Source organism: Boleophthalmus pectinirostris, unplaced genomic scaffold (genome assembly GCF_026225935.1).
Source record: "Boleophthalmus pectinirostris isolate CB_2022bp ecotype Guang Dong unplaced genomic scaffold, ASM2622593v1 HiC_scaffold_15, whole genome shotgun sequence".
NCBI classification, from domain to species: Eukaryota; Metazoa; Chordata; class Actinopteri; order Gobiiformes; family Gobiidae; genus Boleophthalmus; species Boleophthalmus pectinirostris.
The window spans coordinates 30,705,834-30,729,253 of NW_026571070.1; the positions used below are offsets into that span (position 1 = coordinate 30,705,834).

General features: G+C 38.9%; 1 protein-coding gene across 5 annotated transcripts in view; it reads left to right on the forward strand.

Annotated features, from left to right (window-relative positions):
* The first annotated feature begins 1,012 nt into the window (after window positions 1-1,012).
* Window positions 1,013-23,420, forward strand: part of nrp1a (neuropilin 1a) — a 218,962-nt gene continuing 196,554 nt past the window's right edge. For 2 of the 5 annotated variants that reach the window (XM_020930709.2, XM_055150807.1), the window contains exons 1-3: window positions 1,013-1,489; window positions 2,824-3,171; window positions 5,588-5,762. In XM_020930709.2, the coding sequence (XP_020786368.1) occupies window positions 3,105-3,171; window positions 5,588-5,762 (242 nt within the window). In that variant the 5' untranslated portion in view covers window positions 1,013-1,489; window positions 2,824-3,104. Of the gene's footprint in view, window positions 1,490-2,665; window positions 2,735-2,823; window positions 3,172-5,587; window positions 5,763-23,420 lie in introns of those variants that run through there. The other 3 variants (XM_055150804.1, XM_055150805.1, XM_055150806.1) reach the window with 3 other exon arrangements.

The window sequence follows — 23,420 nt, forward strand, 5'->3', positions numbered from 1 at the left end:
AGTTCTGTTTTTTTGAGTTTTAAGACACGGTACAGCGTCTTTAAGGATTACTTATTTTTTATTGTGTTAGCATGCTAGTTATTGTTAGCTTTACTGTCGCAGCTCTTATAAACTCATCACGGTGAATAATTAGGATGTTTGGAATGCTCGGAATGTGAAAGTTAAAGCTGTAATATGTTTGAAATAGATTTTTGAGTTTTTTTTCCCCCAAGTTTCACGACACGGTACAGCGTCTTTAAGCATTATTTCTTCTCAGTTGTGTTAGCATGCTAATTGTTGTTAGCTTTACCGTCACAGCTCTTATAAACTCATCATGATGAATAATTACTACGCCTGGAATGCGAAACGTAAAGCCGTAATATGTTTGAATTTGGTTTTCGATTTCTGTTTTTCGAGTTCAGCGTCTTTAAGGATTACTTATTCTAAATGTATTTTCGATTTTTTAAAAGAAATATGCCGATTATGTGGTAAAAATATTTCTTAATCGTAATCACAATCCTTAGCCACTTACGAGCTTCTTATCAGAGCGCAATAGCCAAAATGTAACTCGCGAAAGAGTCATCCAAAATAGCAACGATCTACAAGTGTTCTACAGATATCACAATGGGGACCTAATATTTTACGATTTTTTACGATTACCATAAATAACAAATGTATCTTTCCAGTCGCGCGTAAAAGCCAGGGAGCCGAATAATGGCACCGTTCTCCAAAAAACGCATCCAATAAAGGCTCCCACCGCACAGTGCGCACGGTGAGAGCGCGGGCAGCTGGCTCAAATCTCCCATCTCCCTTTCGCTCACAGACAACCCCACCGCCTCTCTCTCTCTCCCTGTGCCTCTCACACACACACACACACGCGCACGCACACTCACACGCACGCGCACCCCCCCTAACCCTCCCTCCTCTTCCTCCTCTCCCTCCTCTCCCTCTCACGCGCTCTCTCCTCTACTCCAGCAGCCTCGTAAAGGGGCGTGTGTGGCTGGCAGCGACTCCAAAGCCGGAGCAGCGGCAGTCAAGTCAGTCAGCGAGGAGCGAGCCGAGAGAGCGGACACGGGGAAGGGAATCTATCCTACAACTTGTATGAAAATCACACCGGGGGACTTTTTGTTTACGCTTTTCTTTTTTTTGATTTTTGACGTTGTTTTGGAACTGCGCTCGCCGTTGAGGATCCGCATTTCTCACAGAAATACAAGGATTTAACTGTGAGAACTGGGAGAAAGGAGCGGAGTCTGGAGGTCTAGGGGAGAGGAGAGCGACAGTGCAGCCGGCAGCGGTGCGTCTTTGCGCGGGGGGGAAGCCGGGCATTGCACCGCGGTTGTTCAGAATCGCCTCCAAAACGAAAGGAGGCGATTTGTTTACATTGTCTCCCTTGGACTTAACGCACTTGGGACATATTTTACGCAAAAGTCGCTCGGAATCTACCTCTCTCCCTCCACGCATGGTTGGAGTGGACCGTGGAGTGGACCAGGAGGGTTCCTTGAAGACGCAGGTGAATTTTTACTCCACAAATTTCGCTTTTCCGTAAAATTCCGATACGTTTTTCTGAACACGGATCATTTTTTTTACCCGCTTTTGACAGATGGCACCTCAACCTTTTGTCTCCCCCATTCAAGTCATGATCAAAACGCACTCTTCACTGTGATCAAATAGACTTAAACGCGCCGCACGTCAATATGTTTCTTTGCTTTCTCCTTGCGTAACCCGTTATCAGTTCCGACCTTTACGCAAACGAACCGTGCGCTTTCTAATTTACGTTTTTAATTGATTTCACGTAAATTCCGTGCGCTCCCGTCTGCGTTTTACGGTGCCACTGTTGCCGGGGCATAGCTCGTGTGGATACTGGGGGGAAATAGCGCATCTGTTGGGAAGCCACTGGTGCGTAAAGGAGTGACCGAGAGAGCAGGACTTGTATTATTTAGCTCAGGGGAGAAGACGCCGGGGCCGGGGCCTTTTTATGAACTGCTCCGTGTGGATATGACACTCATAACGCGTAATGGAGATGTGGAGCGAGACGCGAGGAGGCCTATATAACCAAGTGTGCCACATATTAGCCTATTATTAACTGTTCTAGTTTCGAAACAACGGTCTAATAACGTAAAATATAGGCTACTTGGCGCGTTAAACGTTTATGGAAACATCGTAAACACAACGCCACATTTTGGTTTTAGCTACATTAGTGTACAAAGCGTGTTGTTTTTTTGTTTTGTTCCATTTTAGTGTTGAATGAATATATTATAGTTGCAAATATGGTTCATTTTCGACATTTTTTGGACTTTTCCCACTCAAAACACGCACTATTTTCGTTTAAATTTCCACGCCAACGCTTCTAATTTCTCGCAATTTAGTTTTCTGTGAGAAAATCGTCAGTGTAAACCAATTTTCTACGCAGGTATTCTCGAAAAGCACTCTCCATTCATGGTTTGTTTACGTTCGTTACGCACTGGATCAAATTGACAATGCCTACTCGAAAACAGCGCGATACAAAGCTGCCATTTAGTCATTACTGTAATCCCGAACGCACTTAAAATCAAATGTTGTTGTGGTGAAATATTTTGCGAGAAAGAAAGAACAGAATGAGATGTATGAGAGGCAGAGAATTGGAAGGAAAGAGGGAGGGAGGGGAGGGAGGGGAGATTGGCGGAGGGGTGAGTAGAAGTGAGAGAGGTATGCCACTTCGTCTTAAACCGTCGCTCTGCACAGTAGTTGGATAGAACAGCAACCACGAAGAGCGCTGGTAGCCAATACTCCAAAAAAAAAACAAAAAAAAAAAAACACCCCAAAACGTCACGATACATCTTTAACCTGTTGTCTTTTTATTCACAGATACGGGATTAACTTCATTCTCTGGCGGAATTTTCAGGATCTAAAAGGACTATAAACTTAAATCCACTTTTGGTTTTCTTTGTGGAAGATGTATGGCACCGAGTATGGACCCAGGAACCGGAGCCCAGATGCGTAAAGAAGCCGAGGAGTGAACGGTTAGCATGCCAGCTAGTTTCACGCTCCTCCGCGAAACGTCAACAACCCACAAAGTTTAGAATAAAGGAGTTTACACGTGGATTTTTTTTTTTTTAATAACTTTTTTTTGGAAACACGATTCAAGAATGCATTGTGGATTAGTTTTGTTCCTTTTGATGGGGATACTCTTGGCGGCGAAGGCGTTCAAAAACGGTAAGTGTTGAAATAACTTCCAGCGATAAACATATCTAGAATTACGCTTGCAAAAACACTCCTAAATCGGTTTAATCCCTCTATTTTCTTTAGAGATTAGACGTGTACGTGTGCAGCGCAGGAAGAGGGCAAAGTGGCAACCGTTCACCTGCCCTTTGTATGCGAAGACGTAGAGGAACGCGGATTTATTTACAACTAGAATACCGAACATTTTAACGCGTTTCTGGCACGTAAAACACCATCTATACATAGTAGTTTGTTAACCTTTGCATGTCAGTTTCTTAACCTGCAACTGTAGCCTTTTTAAGGTGAGATACAGCAGGTTAAAACACGGAATAAGTCTAATTTTAGAGAGTTACATCGATATGAAACCTTTTCTGTAGTTCTCTTATGTAGCGTAAACTCGGTTGAACTGAACCCCGGCGTGCGAATTGAAATTTCAACACTTTTGAAGTTAAACTTTAATAAATCAGGGTTAAAACATGTTATAAAACGATATAAAGAAATCCTGTAAAATTCGTCAGAATCGTAAAAAGTTAAAAGTTTAAGAAGTTTTATTTATGTAGGTGCTACTTTAACGTCACTGAGGGGAAAAAAAAAAACGCGTGATGGGAAAATGGCTTAAACACATTATAAAAGATATAAAGAAATCCTGTAAAATTCGTCAAAATTGTAAAAAGTTAGAAGTTTAAGAAGTTTTGTTTATGTATGGTGCTACTTTAACGTCATTGAGAAAAAAAAAAACAAAAAAAAAACCGCGTGATGAGAAAATGGCTTTTGTTGATTAAATGAAAGAATAAAACATATGTTAGTACAAATTTGATGATGTTGTGTCCAAGTCAAAGTTTATGAGAGTAAATTAACTGAAAAACAAATAGTTTGCCTTAAAATGAATGTCCAAAATGATTTTATAATGTCCTTAATAGAGTTGGAAACCGAACTTTTACGCACCGCTTCTCTTTGCGTTTTCGAAGTTAGTTCAAAAAGTCATCAACTTCCTCCACTCCGAACGAGCGCTGCTCTCGTTTCCCTGTGCATACCGCTTGCTTCGCTACAGCAGGATTTGTTGCGCCCTAATGGATTTTAACGAGAGGTGTCAGTAGGTGCAGCGCGGCAGATGGCGAGGTAAAATACATGCTTAAATGAAGATAAACGCGAGAGAGGCGCTGGAGCAATGCATTGTGGTTAAAAAAATGCAGATAGAACTTTTAAGACTGAACGATCTGGAAAAAAATGCGACAATTGCGATTTTTTTTTCCAATAACGGGCGTATAGTGATTGCTATTCGATTTGCGGTTTGTTATAGTGCAAGGATTCTGTTCAAAGTTGACCAAAAGAAATGAGAAGACTGAAATATGGACTGACTAACACAAGAATCACATTTCCGAACTTATTTGTACACATCTAAACTACAGTTTTACGCAGAATAAGACAGGACCTAAAGTTGTTTGTGGAAGAAATTATGGTACTTTTTTGTTCATAATTGCAACCACAAACCTACGCGTAGCCGTTTAACAAGCCTCAATTCCACTGGTAGGAGACATAATTTATAGTTTGGTCGCACAACAGCTACAAGTTCTAACGGCTAGTCCCTATAAAACATGATTTCGTGAGTTTAAACCCTCAACATCTTGTAAAAATGCCCTCTCTTTTTCCATACGCGTACACGTTTTTCAAGTATTTCAAGACATTTGCGATAATTCTAGACCAGTTTGTTGTTGATACATTAATACATTTCTTTTCTACACTACATTTATAGACTACGACACACTATAGTTGAACTGAATCATAAAAATGCATTTATTTATTCACAAGATAGAAAATTCAACTCTTTTTCCTGTCGTATATTCTACTTAAGTCAACTTTTGTTTGTTTGTCTGAAAGTTGGTTAATATTTGATCACTTAGTCACCTTTTTAAGATGTGAATTTGCTGTTTAAAATCAAAATCATGCAAATTCTACTGTTACCTAACACTAAAGAGTACGCAAAAAGCTAATTTAAATGTTTCAGTGTTTCGTTTTTACAGTGTCAAGTTTGATTATGTGACTTACGTTGGAAACTTGCATTTATAAATGAATGAAACTGCTAAAATTCACAAAATATATGACTATTTCTGTTTGCCGCTCCTTGGTTTGCTAAAAATATAGAAATAAAGATAAGAGTATGAGATTTAGAAGGCACTATAATGGAACTTTGTCAATTATTTACGTAATTATAGTGGGAAAATAGCTTAAGTACCAAGTAATTCACTTTATGGGTGAAGATCGTTTGTTATAATTATGAAAACGTCAACCAAAAGTAGTCTTCTGTTGCTTCCAAATACTTCTCAACTACTCTAACACAAACCACAAGTTATTTTCTGTACTGATGAAAAGAAAGTATCTAAAACTTTCTCTCTCGTCTCTCCGTTCTTAGACAAATGTGGCGGTAACATCCGTATCTCCAGTGCTAGCTACCTCACGTCTCCGGACTACCCCCGCTCGTACCCGTCGTCGCAGAGGTGCACCTGGGTCATCACGGCTCCGGGGCCCCACCAGCGCATCCTCATCAACTTCAACCCCCACTTCGACCTGGAGGATCGCGAGTGCAAGTAAGGCTCACTAAGACGTAGAAGTGTCTGTTAAGAATGCACGGCGTCATGATGTTTTGGGTCGGAAGTCAGTTGGAGTTGTGAATTTAAAGTGTACGAAGTGAAGTCTGGACATTGTTAGACTTTAAAGGATTAAACCAGGACTAAATTAGGACTAAACGAGGACTATATTATGCGAAGCAAACTGGTTACTCAATGCTTTTCAAACCAGTACTTAACTTCTAAACCAGGACTTAACCAGGTCTAAACCAGGACTTAACAAGGACTTAACCAGGACTTAACCAGGATATACCCAAAGGAAACTTGAGTACCATTAACTCTAGACTTTCCTAGATTACTCAAGGTCTGTTCTTGATCTAAACTAGGACTTAACTAATTCTAAACCAGGACTTAACCAGGCCTAAAAGAGGACTCAACCAAAGGAATGAAAGTTCTAAACCGAAGGAAACTTGATCAGGCTAGACTTGCTCAAGTTACTCACGGTTGATAATTGAGCTGAGCCAGGGCTTAACCAGATCTAAACCGGGACAAAAGCAGGTCTAACCCTGGACTAAACCGGGATTAATCCAAGACCTATCTAGCCAAAGGAAATCAGGTCTAAACAAGGACTCAAACAAGTCTAAACCATGACTTAACCAGGTCTAATTCAGGACTTTGCCACATCTAAACTAGTACTAAACACCCCAAAATAAATCCGACTACAATGAACAACTTACCTAGGACTAAACCAGGACTAAACCAGGACTAAAGGACTCCTAAAGGACTTCTGTGTCTCACCAGTACCGGTTCCGCGTCTTGGGAATCACTGACTTCAACTACAATTGCCTAAACATGTTCCTAGTCCGAGCCAAGACAAGCTTGTTAGAACTGACTTGCCTTGAGAAATAACTGCATCATTTCTCAAACTGTCCCTTTAGTAGTCTCCCAAAGTCTTGCGAAAATATTGTGAATGAGAGACAGATGTGAGTTTCTCTTTTTTTTTTCACAAATTCATTCATGCGCGGAGTCCCTTTTTAGTCGCTATCTGATCTGGGCTCTGTGGCTGGAACACTGGCTGCAATTACAACATGGATACCCCAGCACTAAAAGCCATGCATAATGCTATCTCACCGCGGATGGACTTTATCTACTGTACGTATGACTATGGCAATAAAGACTACCGCGCTTTAATGCGACGATTATGACTAAGTTTGAAATCCAGTGAACTTACGCCAAATGTGGATGCTTTTGAAAGTTTTGTTTGGTTATGTTCATGCAAAATCTCTCTTCATACAATTGAAATTTTTGGAAACTGAGGAGAACTTAAGGTTAATAGTATTTTTCTTGAAGAAGTTCATAAGAATGAGACTTTAACTCTTGTGCAACGATGTCAAAACAAAAATTCTAATGACTTCACAGATATAAAACATTACTTACTTGTTCCTTATTAAGAAAATGAGTGACGTTTAATATTGTGTATGTCACATTAAATAAGTTATAAATGGAGCTGCTATAGATTATACATTAAGTTGGAACCGAAGTTTTAGAAATGTTTGATTTGGTGTGAAAAGGGTCCAGATATTACAAGTTTATTCTACTTTCTGCTCCGTAACATTCACATTGATATGAAACATAATTCTTTTATATTCAAATGCAAGAATGAAAATGAAATAATGTCAAAAAATTTAAACGTGAGCAATTTCAGTTCAAATTAGCAGCAAAAAACAGTTTTCTATGTCAAAATTCACTGGCAAGTAAGCTGTACAAGACTGTAACTTTGCAATATATTTCAAGTGCAGTTGGAAATTCATAAAAAAGTGCTTTTCAAATTTGTGATGAACATTTTTTTGCGAAATGTTTAGTTGCATGTATTGTTTTGTACACTGTATTCATTGCCAGTGATTTTTTGTGAAAAGAGGGAAGATATTACAAGACTATACTTCTTTCTGCTCCTTTTCATACACATTGATGTTTGAAACAGAATTATTTTATATTCAACTTTCATGAATGAAACAAATACAAAAATGAAAATGAAATAACATCTTAAAATTTAAACGTGTAAACAATTTCATTTTTCAACAAATACAGTTTTCTATGTCAAAATTCACTGGCAAATAATCTATACAAGGCAGTAACTTAGCAATAGTTTCAAGTACTGTTGAAATTCATAAAAAACTTGCTTTTTATGATGATTTGTGTTGAAAAGTTATGGCCAAATGTTTACTTGCATGTATTGTTTTATTCAGTGCATTCATTGCCGGTGTTAGAAATGTTAGATTTTTTGTGAAAAGAGGAAAGATATTACAAGGCTGTACTTCTTTCTGCTCCTTTTCATACACATTGATATATGAAACATAATTATTTTATATTCAGCTTTCATGAATGAAACAAATACAAAATGAAAATGAAATAACATCTTAAAATTTAAACGTGTGAACCATTTCATTTTTCAAAAAATGCAGTTTTCTGTGTCAAAATTCACTGGCTGGGAAGCTATACGAGGCTGTAAATTAACAATATGTTTCAAGCGCAGTTGAAATTCATAAAAAAGTGCTTTTCGTGATGATTTGTGTTGAAAATTCAGTGCTAAATGTTTACTTGCTTGTATTGTTTTGTACGGTGTGTTCATTGCCAGTGGGGAGCATTATGAGGTCCCTTGTATGTATGTGCCAGGAGCTGATAGGGCATGAAGGTGCGCCCTCTAGTGGTGAAGGCCTCCGCTGGAGCTGTGTTTGTGTGTGCGGGAGACGGAGGAAGCGTCTTGTCTGGGGGCAGGGAGGGCGATGCATGTCCCCTATTCCTCAACGTTTGGAAATGAATGAGATAAAAATTTGATTGTGGTGATTTTGAAAAGAAAACAATATTAAGATATAATTGAGATATAATTTAGCTTTTGAACTACTCCAGTTTTAGTAAGTTATAAAAGTGGTGTGTTAATGTACATGGTTTAGAGAAGCATACAGGAGCAATGGTATATCTTAAATTGTGTATTTATCTTGTCTTCATGTTCAAATTAAAATCTAATTAAAATAAATATCATGCTATTCAAAAATCTCAACATTTTATTTTATCTTTTGTCAAATTTGGTCTTCAGATTTCTGCAAATTCTCCTTGAAGTGAACAACCTACAAATGCATTTCTTGCTTATCTGAAAGTACTTTGAGAGCTTTTTTAATATGAAGTAATATTTATTTAATTCAAACTTGGTCCACACATTTAAAAAATGTTTAAAAATCTCTATACGAATGTTTCTCAAACTGTGATATGCAAGCTTCTTTAGATGGTACTTGCACAGCTCTCCAGTTCATTTAGAGTTCATTTTATCCACTTGTCTGGCCTCGTTTTTGGTCATTTCTTGTTTAGAACTTCATTGGAAATAATGTACTTTTAGACTGTAGATTAGACCTGGAATAGTTCTGTTTTATACTTGATTTAACTCTGATAGTACTTGGAATGTCTAATCTTTCCTTTTCTTTGAGAGTCACTGCCCCATACCTCACTGTAAATTGCGAATCCATTGATATTAGCTGGTTAAAACTCAAAAACCTCAATATGTTTTACGCTCACAATGGTAACTTTACGCCGCTCTGCTCTTGTCTGCTCCTCCAAATCTATCCTGACATCTTGGAAAATTCAACCACTTTAGTTAAGACTAGCTATTCCACTTCTAAACATAGATTTTCCAGACTGACAACTAAATTCTTATTTTCCTTGCACTTGTCCACGGTAACAAAAGCGGTCTAAACTCCTCACCTATTGTAACCCTGATCTTTTTAAGCTCCATGAAAGCGGAGACGGGGGGCTAATGTGACGAGACCGCCCCCAGGTGAGGTGAGCCGAGCCCGGGCACACCGCCTGGCTGCTCCCCTCCTCTCTTTTCACCTCCCTCCATCCATCTAAACGCATGTGGTTTGGGTATACGTGTGTCTCATTCTCTGCATCAGCTATTTGTTTACGCTGCAGGGCTGATGAAAGAGAGAGGAGAGAAAGAGAGCAAGGATAGAGAGAATGGCAGAGGAGGAGAGATGGCTTGCAGATCTTGTTTCTGTGTTGAATGTGTCGGAGGAGGGTCTACCTGAAACAGTCCAAAGTCCTAATGTGCTTTGTCAATGATTTTCTGTAGGTTTGAAGGTTTGGGTTGTGAAATTGCTTTGAGAACTCATTAAAAATGGAACAGATAATAGTCCAGACCTGGTTTAGTCCTAGTTTAGCCCCAATTTCCGTCTGGATTTGGTCAGTTGTGAATATATATTGTGTTTATTTCTAATATTTGAATTTTTGAACAAGTTTGTGAGAAACGAAATATCAAAAACCACAAAAATCCTTTTAAAAGGTTAGTTGGCAGTTTGATGACAGTTAAGTTTTGATGCAGACTTATTATGGTCCAGTTTTAGTCCTGCTTTGGCTCTGGTCTAGTCCAGATATTGGTAGTTCCTGGTTTAGAAATTCAACCTGACGGAGTGCTTTGTTGACCTATTTGTCTGATGTTTATTGTTTTTTATCTTGTTTTAATGTTGTACAGCACTTTGGTCGGCTTTGGTTGTTGGAAGGTGCTATAGAAATAAAGTTTGATTGATTGATTGATTGAAGTTCACGTAATACATTTCAACAACAACAAATATGATCTTGGATTTGGGGTGTAATGATATCCAAGTCTCACGATACGATATCGTCTCGGTATGAACCTCACGGTACGGTATTTATTGCGATATCGTGGGAAAGCTCACGATATGATGGAGAGGCTCACGATTAGGGATGTAACAATATTTAAATCTTTTGGTACAATATTTTCAGGATATATATCTAACGGTATGATATTTATTGCGATAATTTGTGAAGGCAAAACAGGTAAAACTTTGAATATGCTACTTTTCCTCTTAAAATGCCTTGACAAGACTTAATCCAAACAACTAAGACTTAAAAGTGCGTAGAACTGTTACTCCTGCACTGAAATGGAGTAAAGCATCATGGTCTATGTAGTTCCCTCTCTCTTTTTTAACTATTGCTGCACCATAACCCTTAAGACTTGTAATTCGATATTTTGTGATGGTCCAACGATATTATTGTGAGAACTTTGACGATACAATATCACGATATTTCAGTTATTGTTACATCCCTATCTTGGATTGAAAATCTGCAAGCTAGTTGGTAAAGCTGACTTCATGCCTGTCTCTGTTCTAACAGAAATGACTCCTTTCCCCCTTATGATGTCATGTGGTAATACAGAAAGTGCTCCATTGTGTTTTTAATTAAACTCCAGACACTTTCACTAGAGTCATTTGGATGATTTCAGCTCTGGAATTGGCATCTCTACTGAACAAAATCTAAAAAGTAGTTAGTTGTTAACTTAAAAACAACTGCTCCATGACATCACAAGGTGGAACAGAGCATTTTGAGCTTTGACAATATAGACAGACTATTAATAAATGATTACTCAAACATGTGGGGATTAAATAAAAAGCAACTCCAGGTATGTTTTTGAGGAGAAAACAATGTAACATGACTTAAAGCTCACAAGAATCGATTTTGCGTGACATAGGCCTTTTAAGTGTTCCGTACCAACCTGTCCGCATTGACCCATTGATAACTTTCCACTCTTTCTGAGCATAACAGAGTCCCCAGTCTATTTGATTTGATTTGCTTTCCATTTTGAACCTTCTCTTACCTTTTCCCCCTGATTTACGGCGGTCTTTCAAAGCCGCGGTGCTTCTTGACACTAAGCCGAGATCTGGTTTCATCCCCGTTGGGACTATTAAACTGTCCAAGCCCCCCATGTGCCAGAGAGAGAGCGAGAGAGACAGCAAAAAGAAGGGACAGAAGGAGGAGGGCAGACCCGACAATGGCCGACGTTAATCAAATTAGCCAAGAATGAATTTCCTGTCTCCAAAAACACGCGTCGTAAAGAGGGGCTGTCGGACGGGGGGAGGGTGGAGGCTCGGTGGGTGAGTGAACTCTTGGAAGTATCTTTTACAAATTAGCCCAGCTCTCCGGGTTTACGGCCCTAGCGTGCGTTAGGAGATGGCGCTATGCTAGTTAATTGGCAGTTCATGAATGCGCTCGCGAGATGAAGAGAAGAGCACCTCTGGGTTTAAAGGAGAGGTTTCGTAACATTTTTATTGACGGTAATTACGATATAGCCAGAGGTGGAAGAAGGCTACAATCTGTTCTACTACTACAACTACTACTATTACTGAGGATTGCTTTAAAACACACACACAAAACAAAAAAAAAAAACACAAAAACTTTTCTAGAATCGGGTGTCGAGATGTTGCTGCTGCATGGAATGTTCCACAGAATGGCATTAAACTAATCTATCTAGTTTATTAAATACATTGAGAAATTGGCCTTACTCTGAGCAGGGGTGCCTCTCCACAGATCTGATTTGTAAGAGCCTAGTTGTATTCATACTCCACACATGCCCCCATGGACCCACCACACCAGAGAAAAGTTCTGTAGTTCATCGTTTACGACTACTAGTACTAGTATGAGTCTATTTTTATACTACATCTTGGCAGTTTGTTCAAAGTGGCACTGTTAAAGGTTCAGTATGTAACTTATTCGTCAGCTGTATGAAACCAGGGAGATAAGTTAAAATGAATTAAACTTAAAAGTTAAGATGACTTGAATTAAGAACGTTTGATCAGGATTTGAGTACATTTCACTTGACAAGTCAAATGATCTGCCAATGTAACAAAACATTTTGTACTTAAAAACATGCAAATACATCTTGCTACTTAAAATAAGAAAAACACACTTATTCCACTGGTAGATCATTTGACTTGTCAAGCTGAATCCACTCGAATAAAGTAAAATGTTCTTAATTTAAGTCATTTTAACATACCTAGATATTGTTTTATTCCCAGCGCATACTTCGGAAATCTCCATGAAGATTTATACGTTTTATGCCATACTGTGCAAGATTATAACCAAAAGAACATTTCCATGTAAACAAGCAGGAAGAGTCTTTCCTCCAGGCCAAGTATGAGTCAGGTTTGTGGAGATGCAAATCTGTTCATACGAAGAAAGAATGTTGCAATAAAAAACACCAAAATGAAAATGAAGGAAAAACAAAGCTTTATTTTAAACACATTTTTGGCAAAAAAGTGAAATAGTCTTTAAAATGGCACAATGGGAACGTGCATCACTATAAAAAATACTAAGGCTCTGCAATTAATCTCCGAACTCATATAACTGAAACAATAAAGCTTAACAAAATATACTTATTTTACTTTTTTAATATAGTAATTGTAGAAGACCTGGCTATATAGTTTATTTTGGATATATTTATGTTGTTCTACGCCTTATTTCATGTTCGAAGTATATTTTATTCATTTTATGTTTTATAAATCACAAAACGGCTCTAAGGTTCATATTTGTAGCCTATATTTATTTTCAATTTGACAGTTTTGCGTAAATTATCAATAACAAAGTGTTGAAAGAGAGAGAAAAGCTGAATACACTGCGTAACTAAAAAAAATAATCGTTTGAATAATCGTGATTTCAACATTGACCAAAATAATCGAGATAATGATTTTTCCCATGATCAAGCAGCCCTAATAAATTCTGTATTACACTGCACTGGAACTTTATTCATCCTGTAGCCTCATCATTATATAAATTTGAAGCAAAAATTTAATAATCTAGTTTACTGTACCTCTATTAGCCTGATTATTAACCTAATTTAGCATATACAGCTAATGCTAATCGCGTGGTCAGGAGGTGAGCAGTTAGCAGACACAACATTAGCTTGAATCCAGGCCAGTCAGACTGCAGTAAGAGTAAGTATGTTTCTGGTTCATGTAGGCCACAGAGGAAACAGAGGGGCGACCTGACCTCCAGCACGGCCTATTTTTATCCGGGCGCCGTACATTTTTAATGCTTTTAATGGAGGATTTTCATGGGGCTGTGCTTTTTCTTTTGGGTAGCCTCAGAGGAGTTCCGTATTTTGAATTTGTGTGGAAATTTAAAAACTAGTTGCAGATATATTTGATTGTTCAGAATGATCTTAGGGTTAGGGTTAGTTTGTAGAGTAAAAGTTGGTGATATTATTGTTTTGGATAGTTTATAAATGAAAACACAATACGCCTGGATTATGTTAAAATGACTTGAATTTAGAATTGTGATTTGATTTGTGATTATTTTAGAATATGTTCACATTTTGTAACTGGTTTGGTCCTGGTTTTAGCCCTGTTTTATTTCCATTGTTGGTCCTGTTATAGTCCTGGTTTAGTCCTGGTTTTATCCCTGTTGTAGACTTGGTTTGGCCTTGTTGTAGTCCTGGTTTGGTCCTGGTTTTAATCCCATTTTATCCCTATTGTAGACTTGGTTTGCTCCTGTTGTAGTCCTGGTTTAGTCCTGATTTTAGCCCTTTTATATTTCCATTGTAGACTTGGTTTGGTCCTGGTTTAGTCCTGGTTTTATTCCTATTGTAGACTTTGTTGTAGTCCTGGTTTAGTCCTGGTTTTAGCCCTGTTTTACCCCTGTTGTAGAATTGGTTTGGTCCTGTTGTAGTCCTGGTTTAGTCCTGGTTTTAGCCCTGTTTTACCCCTGTTGTAGACTTGGTTTGGTCCTGTTGTAGTCCTGGTTTAGTCCTGGTTTTAGCCCTGTTTTACCCCTGTTGTAGACTTGGTTTGGTCCTGTCGTAGTCCTGGTTTAGTCCTGGTTTTAGCCCTGTTTTATTCCTATTGTAGACTTGGTTTGGTCCTGTTGTAGATCAAGTTTGGTCCTGGTTTTAGCCCTGTTTTATCCCTGTTGTAGACATGGTTTGGTCCTGGTTTAGTCCTTGTCTAGTCCAGGTTTATTTCCAGATTTAGGCCCAGTTTAGTCCTAATTTTGATGTTGTGTTTGAGCAAATTTTGATTATATTTCAAGGTACATTACTTTCCAGTAGAGTTAATATGGAGGATCCATGCTTGGTGTCTCCATGGAAATGTTATTAATTTATCTAAAATGTTCCACAGTATAGATTAAACTTGTCTATCACAAGGGAAACGAGGAGGTTACAGCACTACGCCACATTACAGTTCAGATCTGTGGAGACTCAACCCTATTTATAGAGACGATTATTGAGTTTGAGTGTTGAAACCCCTGTGCTAGATGAAAATGTTAAAGTCACACCGTGGAACATTCCAGACAGCAATAACGTCTCCATTTAGACAAGTCTCCACCAGAAGTTCACCTTGTCATGATGTAACAGTATCTGACAACATGTACCACCAACCATCATAACTTATAGGCCTACTACTCTGAAACTGTGTGTCATTACTTAGAACCAATAGAGGTACTCCCATCTGCAGTATCTGAAACGCTACGTATTTGTTTAGCTGGGCACACATGTCATACGTTCTCATTTTCCCATGAAGATCAGATGCCCTACTTATGCCATGGCGTGTCTAACCTCCTTGAACCCTTCGGTACTTAAGGCATATTTCCATCAGTTTGCAACCCAGGATCCACTAGCAACTTTATAACATTTCAAACAATTTTAATACAGATACAAAACAGACATAAGCAATGGACCACCTTTGTTTTCTATAATTTAATAATGTAAACATGATTCTGGGGCTTACCGGACCGACCTGAGCCACGCAGGCCTTCATCATAACAAATTTTGAAGTAAATATAGACAGTAAATTATAATATTGGAACCAAACCATGAAGTAAATCATCTAAATGTACAAAAATGTTAACAAAAAAAAAAAAAGAACTGTGTTAAATAAATAACAGAATGCAATACTTAAAGAAAGGTGTGTAACTTTTTGGTTGGAGGTCCGTCATCTGCATGTTTCTATGGATATGCCATTGCTCTGCTTAGAATGTTCCACAGTATGACATTAAACAGCTGTACCTTACATGAATTCATAGGGGTGTAACAATATTGAAGTCTCACAATACAATATCATCACGGCCCGATATTTATTGCGATATCGTGGGAAAGCTCACAATATCCAAATCTCTCGGTACAATATTTTCATGATATACATCTCATGGTACAATATTTTTTGCGATATTTTGTGGAGGGTAACAAAACTGTGAATACGCTAGTTTTTCCTCTTAAAATGCCTTGACAAGACTTAATCCAAAGAACTAAAACTTAAAAGTGTTAGAACTGTTATTTCTTCTTGTAGTCTGCCCTGAAATGGACTGAAAGGATCATGGTCTATGTAGTTCCCTCTGTCTTTTTTTTTAGCTGTTGCTGCACCATAACTCTTCATTTAAGCAGAGACTTGTAATTCGATATATTGTGATGGTCCATGATACTGTTGTGAGAACTTTGACGATACGATATCATGATATTTTGGTTTTTGTTACATCCCTATTTATTCAGTTACAGGTGGTTTTATAGCTCAAAAATACCTAGAAAAACAAGCCTTCTGATGGTTGCCTTTCCATAGATCTGACCTGTAACTTGGTCTGGTTTGGTTTCCATGAAAATAGAAAGATTTATATAATACCATACTGTGAAACATTCCAGATGAAGCATTTGACGGACGCTCCACCAGAAAAGTTACGTAGTCCAGTAGTTTAGTAGAGCTTTTGTGTCTATAACGAGTCCCAGAAGTTCATAATTTAACCTTCTACAACTCAAATCCCATCGTAGTACAGAAAAATAGCCAAATATTTCCTATAAGTACAAAGAAAAGTACCCACAATAAATACTGACCCCCCCAAAATTATAGTTTCATCTGTATGTACTGAACAATAAATCAGTATAGTATTTACCGTGACTGTGGAGCAGTGTGTGGCTTTCTATTCTATGGGAAAAAAGATTGGGCTAACACTGGCATAATACTGCAAAAATGAATGGCGGAGAGGCTAATGCTTGACGTCATTGTACGCTAAATAATACATGAAGATGGCCAGTCATGAATAGAATAATATGATTCGCTTTTTGGGCTCCGTAGTCGTACCCACGGACAGCTGTTGTGTCATCTGTGGAAGGCTTTGTGACGGCCGTACATCCACTCTCCCATCCGCCGAGCGCATAATGGGAACGGATGAGACTCCTTATCTGATGGACTGGCAAAGCAAAAGGGTGGGGGGGGGGTGGCTGAAGGGGTGAGAGCGGTACAGAGGGGGCGGTGGGTGGTGGGCGAGGGCGAGGGGAAGGGGGGGGTCTACAATGCATGCTTCAGTGCGCTGCCTTGCAATCTAATTAGCGGGCAAATGGAACACACATGCCCCACATGTTCTCCCCTACATGGCTCTTATCGGCAAGGCAAACAAGAAGCACTCAAAAAAAAAAAAGGACGAATCGGAACATGAGTCGGTCTGGCAGTGGAGATGTTTTTGAGTTTGCTTTAGTTCTATATAAGTTACAGTTGGTTGGTACTTCTATTGAATAGCTATAAAAATAATCTAAAGTAATGGTGCAACGTGTAACAACTTCACCTCACAGTTATTCAATTATAAGTGGTTTTAGAGCTCAAAAATACTTCATAGAAACAGGCATTCTCACCGAGCGGCGTCGCCTCTCCACAGAGCTGACCTGGAACTTGAAGGTAGGAAGTGTTAATAACATACTATGAAACATTCCAGACTAAACAATAGCATCTCAAAGGAGAAAAGCAGACCCTCAAACAGAAAAGTTACACAATCCACCTTTAAATTCTGTAAGTATCATATTTTTTGGACTATAAGGCTCACTTAAAATCTTTTAATTTTCTCAAAAATCAACAGTGCGCCTTATAATACGATGCCTTATGTATTAATTCTGGTTGTGCTTACTGACCTGGAACCGATTTTATGTGGTCAGGAGCCTTGCTGAGAACACTCATATTCCAGTGAGTCGTGTCCTTTAGTCCGACAGAAGCTGAACCGCATCAGCGCACAAGGAGCGAGCTGTTTTTTTTTCGAGCTTATAGTTTATGCAAATGAGCCATGTGGCATTAAGTTTTGTTTCTGTAAAATGTAAACGAATGTGCGCAACGCTACATTAAACACATTATTACTCAGTGTATATTTGAGTCGTCCTCATAGAAAATAAATAAAAAAACTAACTTAAATGATCCACCCATATTCACATTCATAATACACATTCACCAAGACAGGACGGCACCACGATCTGCCAATGGATCATGGACGCCTGGACTAAGGATCAGTCTCAAGTGTCATCTGTTTTGTTTCACTTAATGCTCCTTATAATCCAGTGCACCTTATGTATGAAAATGGACAAGCATATTCAATATTATTGATATTGCGCCTTATAATCTGGTGCGTTTTATAGTCCAAAAAATACAGTACTATTATTGTGTCCCATTGCAATACAGTTACTTTGAAAAGGCCTTTTTTTTTTTTTATTATGAATGAAAAACATGTTAGAAAGATAATAGAATGAACTTTAAGACCTGCTTACTGTCACTCAGACGTTGAACCATGACATCACATGCAGCTGTTTCCACATGGCTCTCATTCAATAATGTTTCTGATTTTATAAAATTGTCAGTCTCTGGTAGCTGTTTCCTTATGGCTCTTATTTAGCAAAATGCCTTTTACAACGTATTGTCTATATCAGCATGTTTTTAGAATACATTGTCTGCAGTAAAAGGCTTTTCTGTTTTGGAACTGGATCAGATAAAAAATAAAAGGACCTTTCATATATTTTTGACTGCTGTAAGTTTGTTTATGCGGTGAGAGAAGAGTTAAAGTTGAGATTGTCAAGATATGTCAAGATACAGAATGAGTTTTCAAACATGAATTGTTCGATAGACTGGAAATAAACATAATGAACAAATATATTTTGTTGCATCTAAATCTGCCCTCTGCATTTCAAGTCCTTCATGGGCAACAAGGGACTCCACTCCAGATCTTGAGTTATGTTATTGAGTACCTAGCTGGTGAGTATCTTAACTTGGGAATCAAACTTATGATCACAAACTTATGACTTATGATACTTCGTGACAAGACTCCTTTACACTTTTACCACCCTGCTTCCAAAATACTTCCATACTACATCACCAAATACTTTTCGACTCTTGAACAACCATTAGCGTGACAACTAGAGTACCATTTCTTCTTCCCTCCCTATACCTTTAAAGGTTTGTTTGGACAAGCGCACGGTCCGAATCCTGAGAGCGGAGGCGGCTACACACTTCACCGCTCAGATAAGGAGACTAAGTGAGGCCTGGCGTTGTCAATGCAAGACGTGTTTACCTTTCACGCTCCGTTGTCGATTTTCAGAGTGGACTTTTTCGACGGGGCTAATGAAGTTTTGAAGCGAAAAGCACGGTCCGCGTCCAGGCAAATATTTGAAGTCAATTTGTCGAGAGAATCGGCAGAATGAAAGTGAAAAAGTTGAGTAAATAGATATGTGCTCGTACCTCGCGCATCCACTTTGGGGTTTTGTGTTTGCGATCTGATAAGGCCTGTCAGGCGCGTCTGGCGGAGGCTGCAGTGCAATCTGAAAGAAAGCTGGGGATTTGAATCTAAACAAGGGACAGGCTGTGCTCACATCGTCCGACACAGAGGCAATTTATCTCATTTGCAAAGTATTCCTCTTGTTTTTCGAGCGACGTTTTCAGGCTCAGATGTCCGCCGCACTGCACTGTAAAAGTGGACTTGAATTCATGAGTAGGAGTGCTTCAGATTCAAGATTGTCATTGTCATAGAAAAGAACAACACTAGGTTTAAAGCATCAAGCATTGTGTTGTTTTGAATTGCGATATTCAATGGTTTGCAGTTCGTATCCTGCTCTTGGCATAAACATTAATGGTAGTACCCATTAGCAGAGGTGGGGGCTTACAAGTCGTGACTTGGACTCAGGTCAGACTTGAGTCACTATTTTTAGGACTTGAAACTTGACTTGATAAAACGGACTAAGACTTGGGACTCAACTTGGACTTGCAGGTCAGTGTCTTGAGACTTGACTTGGACTTTAGGCCTATGACTTGAGAAGACTTGAGAAGCACTTTTAAATCTGAATCATTTTCTGACCGTAATGATTCGCACTAAGATCTTGTCAAGACATTTAAAAAGAAAAAATGTACATTTCTACAACTACATACTCTAAATACTATGATTTTTAAGTAAAGTTTATCTTAAAAGTCATATAAATTGCAAAAGTCTAAGTTGGTTTAAAGACTTGAAATGACTTCACGCTCAAAGCAGATGACTTGGACTTGACTTGGACTTATGGGCCAGTGACTCAAGACTCGACTTGCACTTGCCTGTATTTGACTTGGGACTTGACTCGGACTTGAGGTCAAAGACTTGAGACTTATTTGAGACTTGCAAAACAGCAACTTGGTCCCACCTTTGCCCATTAGTTACTATTGATTTGTGTACAGATGTTGGTTCATTTCCACAAATGTTAAATCAGATTATAAAAAAAAATCTGAATTCAGTTATTTTTATATGTATTTTAAAGAACAGTATTTAAATTGTTAAAAATACAGATAAAATTGTGCTTAAAATCACAAAAAATTGTTCTTGGCTACAAAAAGTACGCACTGTAACTCGTGTAACTTTGAAACAAGTTGCATAACCTTAACCCTGCACCAAACAAGTAAAACAACAACACAAATAACAATTCTGAACTCATTTCTAAACCCATTTTTATAAGACCCAAAAGTATGCTCTCTGCCAGCAGTTCTCAGCCCTCCTCGCTCTCCCACTGCCTGTAACTTAGTCCTAGAGAGATATGGTGCATTCCTGACAACATTATGAATCATTGATGGATGAGGATTTGCTGACCACACTGAAAAAACAGCTCCTCTCTCTACACGGCTCGGTGGAAGTGCTCCAAGCCCCAGGCCCGTCACTCAAGCCCAGAATGTTGGTTTTGGAGAAGCCTCAGAAAGTAGAGACGCTATCCTCTTTCCTGCATGGGCCCACCTGCTTTCTTTGCTGTTTTGTCTGTTCTGGGACCTCACAGAGATAACGAAAAAAGACTATGAGACGTGAAGTTAAGTTGATTTGGGTAGTTTGAGGAGTTAAGATTTATCAGACTATGTTAACAAATTAGTTTACTTGCTGTGTAATGTTTTAGCCAAAAAACTGTACTGAAAATCTTGGCGCCTTACTCTGACTGGACTTGCATCTCCACAAACCTGATTTATGTGACCTGAAGGAGGGCCTTGTCCAGCTAGTCTTTATAGAAATGTTGGTCCTTTAGCTATAGTTAAAATGCATAGCACGCCCCCCCAAATTACGTTTTGGACCTTTGTACCTTTGGCTATAGTTGGCATAAAACTTGTCCATCTCAGTGGAGAATAGGCGTGTGCAAAAATATTGAAATGTCGATATATCGTATAGCTTAATGTGATGATACGGTATTGATATCGTGGGCTGTTGTATTGATAGATCGCCAAGAGTATTTTTTGGTTTATTTTACTAAATTATTTTGTTCATTTGACATTTTCACTGTTTTGAGGATTAAAATGTTTGTGTTTCATATGAACTTTGCCATAATATTTTTATTGAACTGTAACAAATCGATTTGAAACATATCACATCGAATCAAAAGCTCACTATATTCGAGATGTGTACTGTATCGTGGCCTATGTATCGAAGTACGTATCGTATCAGCAACTTGTTAATGATACCCAGTCCTAAAGGAGAATGCTCTGAAGTACGGTTTTAACTTTCCATCTCCAATGGAAAAGTGCAGTCGTGACATGCCACTTCCAGAAAGTTACACTCATTTGCTTTTTTAAAAAAAGAAAAGAAATAAAAAGTTATTTGATACTAGAATTTTGGATTTGTTTGCCAGTTTCAGTAAATGTCATGATACCATTTTTGGAAAGCTAAAAAACATGAGCATGTAAAAAACTGTAATTTATATTCAAGGAGAAAAAATAAAAATAAAGTAGTTTCCAAAAATGTATGATTCCATTTTTAGAAAGTTGCTCTACCTGCTCAGACTCTTGACTACATTTGTTTTCCAGCAACAATATAAGAAAGTCTTCCTGACTAGTTGGACTAGGTGGATGGGGGGGTTCACCAGCTTTGGAGATGTATAGCGTGCTGAGCTATCCCAGGAATGCCTCCTTATGTGGGAGGGAGCGCACGGTCCAACGCCTGACTGCGTCTCTGCACTTCAGGAAGAGCCCTCCTGCCTCCACCGACCTGAAACTTAAGTCCTGGAAAAGCACCTCTTCCCTTCGCTTAATTGTTACCCTGCGTTATCTCGTTCCCGTGCCCCGCTGTGCCGCCTCCCCTGCAGTCTCATGGCATGCTGGGGAGGCCAAACATTCAACCGGAGCCCCTTTACAATGGACATCCTTAGCCCTTCAAGGCATTCCTGACAGGGCCCCAAGATAGGTGAACAGATGCTGGCAATGAGGGCGGTGGTAGCTTTAGCTTCAGCTTTGGCGGTATGTTCTTTGTTATGGGGAATGCCGCTGTATGCATGGTCAAAGCGGGACCACCTGTTCCCGGGAAGTGAGAGTGTTGCACAGAAGGGGCTTAGGCAGACTGGAGAATGAGCCCCCTGGACACTTCTCTTAATACCACTTAGTACCGTTTTAGCTCCTCCTGGACATTCAACCGACAACTGTCTGCTTTGTTCAATGGGAAATCAATGTCACCTTTGTTAGTCCAAGGTCTCTTACTGGTTTGACTGTTTGAGCCCTTGAGCAAACAATGAGTTAATATGTTGGATTGGTGCTTGTTACGCCGGAGAAAACGCTCTCAGCCTAATTGGATTCAGAAATAGCCTTATCTTGAGTAAAACATGATTAGTCTTGTTTCATTAGGTCAATGTTTACAGTTTTAATAATTTTGTTGTTTTAGGCAAATGAAAGCGACAGTGCGTAACTTTCTCGAAGTGGCATGTCACCTGCATGATTCCGTGGACACAGAAAGTTAAAGCCCGATAATATTATAGCCAAAGAGACAACAATTCCATGGAGGTATGGATAGTAAGAACATATCCTTTTATATAAACAACAACAAAACAACAACAAAAAAAGCATACCAATGACCAAAAAAAGTATTAAAGTCTTTATTTTGGCTGAAAAGGTTGTGCGATGTGTCTTTAATTAGGGTGAACAGACGTTCCTATATCCCCGGGACAGTCCCAGTTTTGAGCCCCGTGTCCTGTGTCCCAGCAGATTTATCCAAAACCAGTGATTTGATCCAGTTTTATACAAGAAATGTCCCAGGTGTCCCTATTTTTGACCAATCTGATCCCTGCCAACAGTAAAGAGAGGGATACATTGTCATTTGTTTTGGCAAAATACAGAAAAGCTGCTTTAAAACGACCAAAACACAAAGAAAATGTGACTATACTGACTCGCATTAGTGCCGAGCAGTGGCGGTTCTAGGATTTTTCTGAAACGGGCCATTCAGGGGCCAAGTACACGGTACGTCCAAGCACACAAATGATTAATTCAGTACAGTGCAAGCCCTCCACTGGTCTGTTTCTTTTCCAATTAAGTTATAGTGACTCAATAGGTCTACATCCACCAAGAGTTTGGGGGTGGAATTGCATCAGTGATCATTGAATTCTCGGGTTATTCATCTCATCAGTTGATTGACGGAACAGGGGCACTTCAGGGGCCAATCAAATTAGAGGTGGGGCCAGGGCTCCTGTGGCCCTTCCCCTAGAACCATCCCTGGTGCTGACTGCGTAACAGTTTTCTTTGATTACGTTTAACAATTTTATTATTACCAACCAATCCAAGCCAGGGATGTCCCAGTGTTTTATTTTGAGAATCTGGTCACGCTAATTGAAAGTTA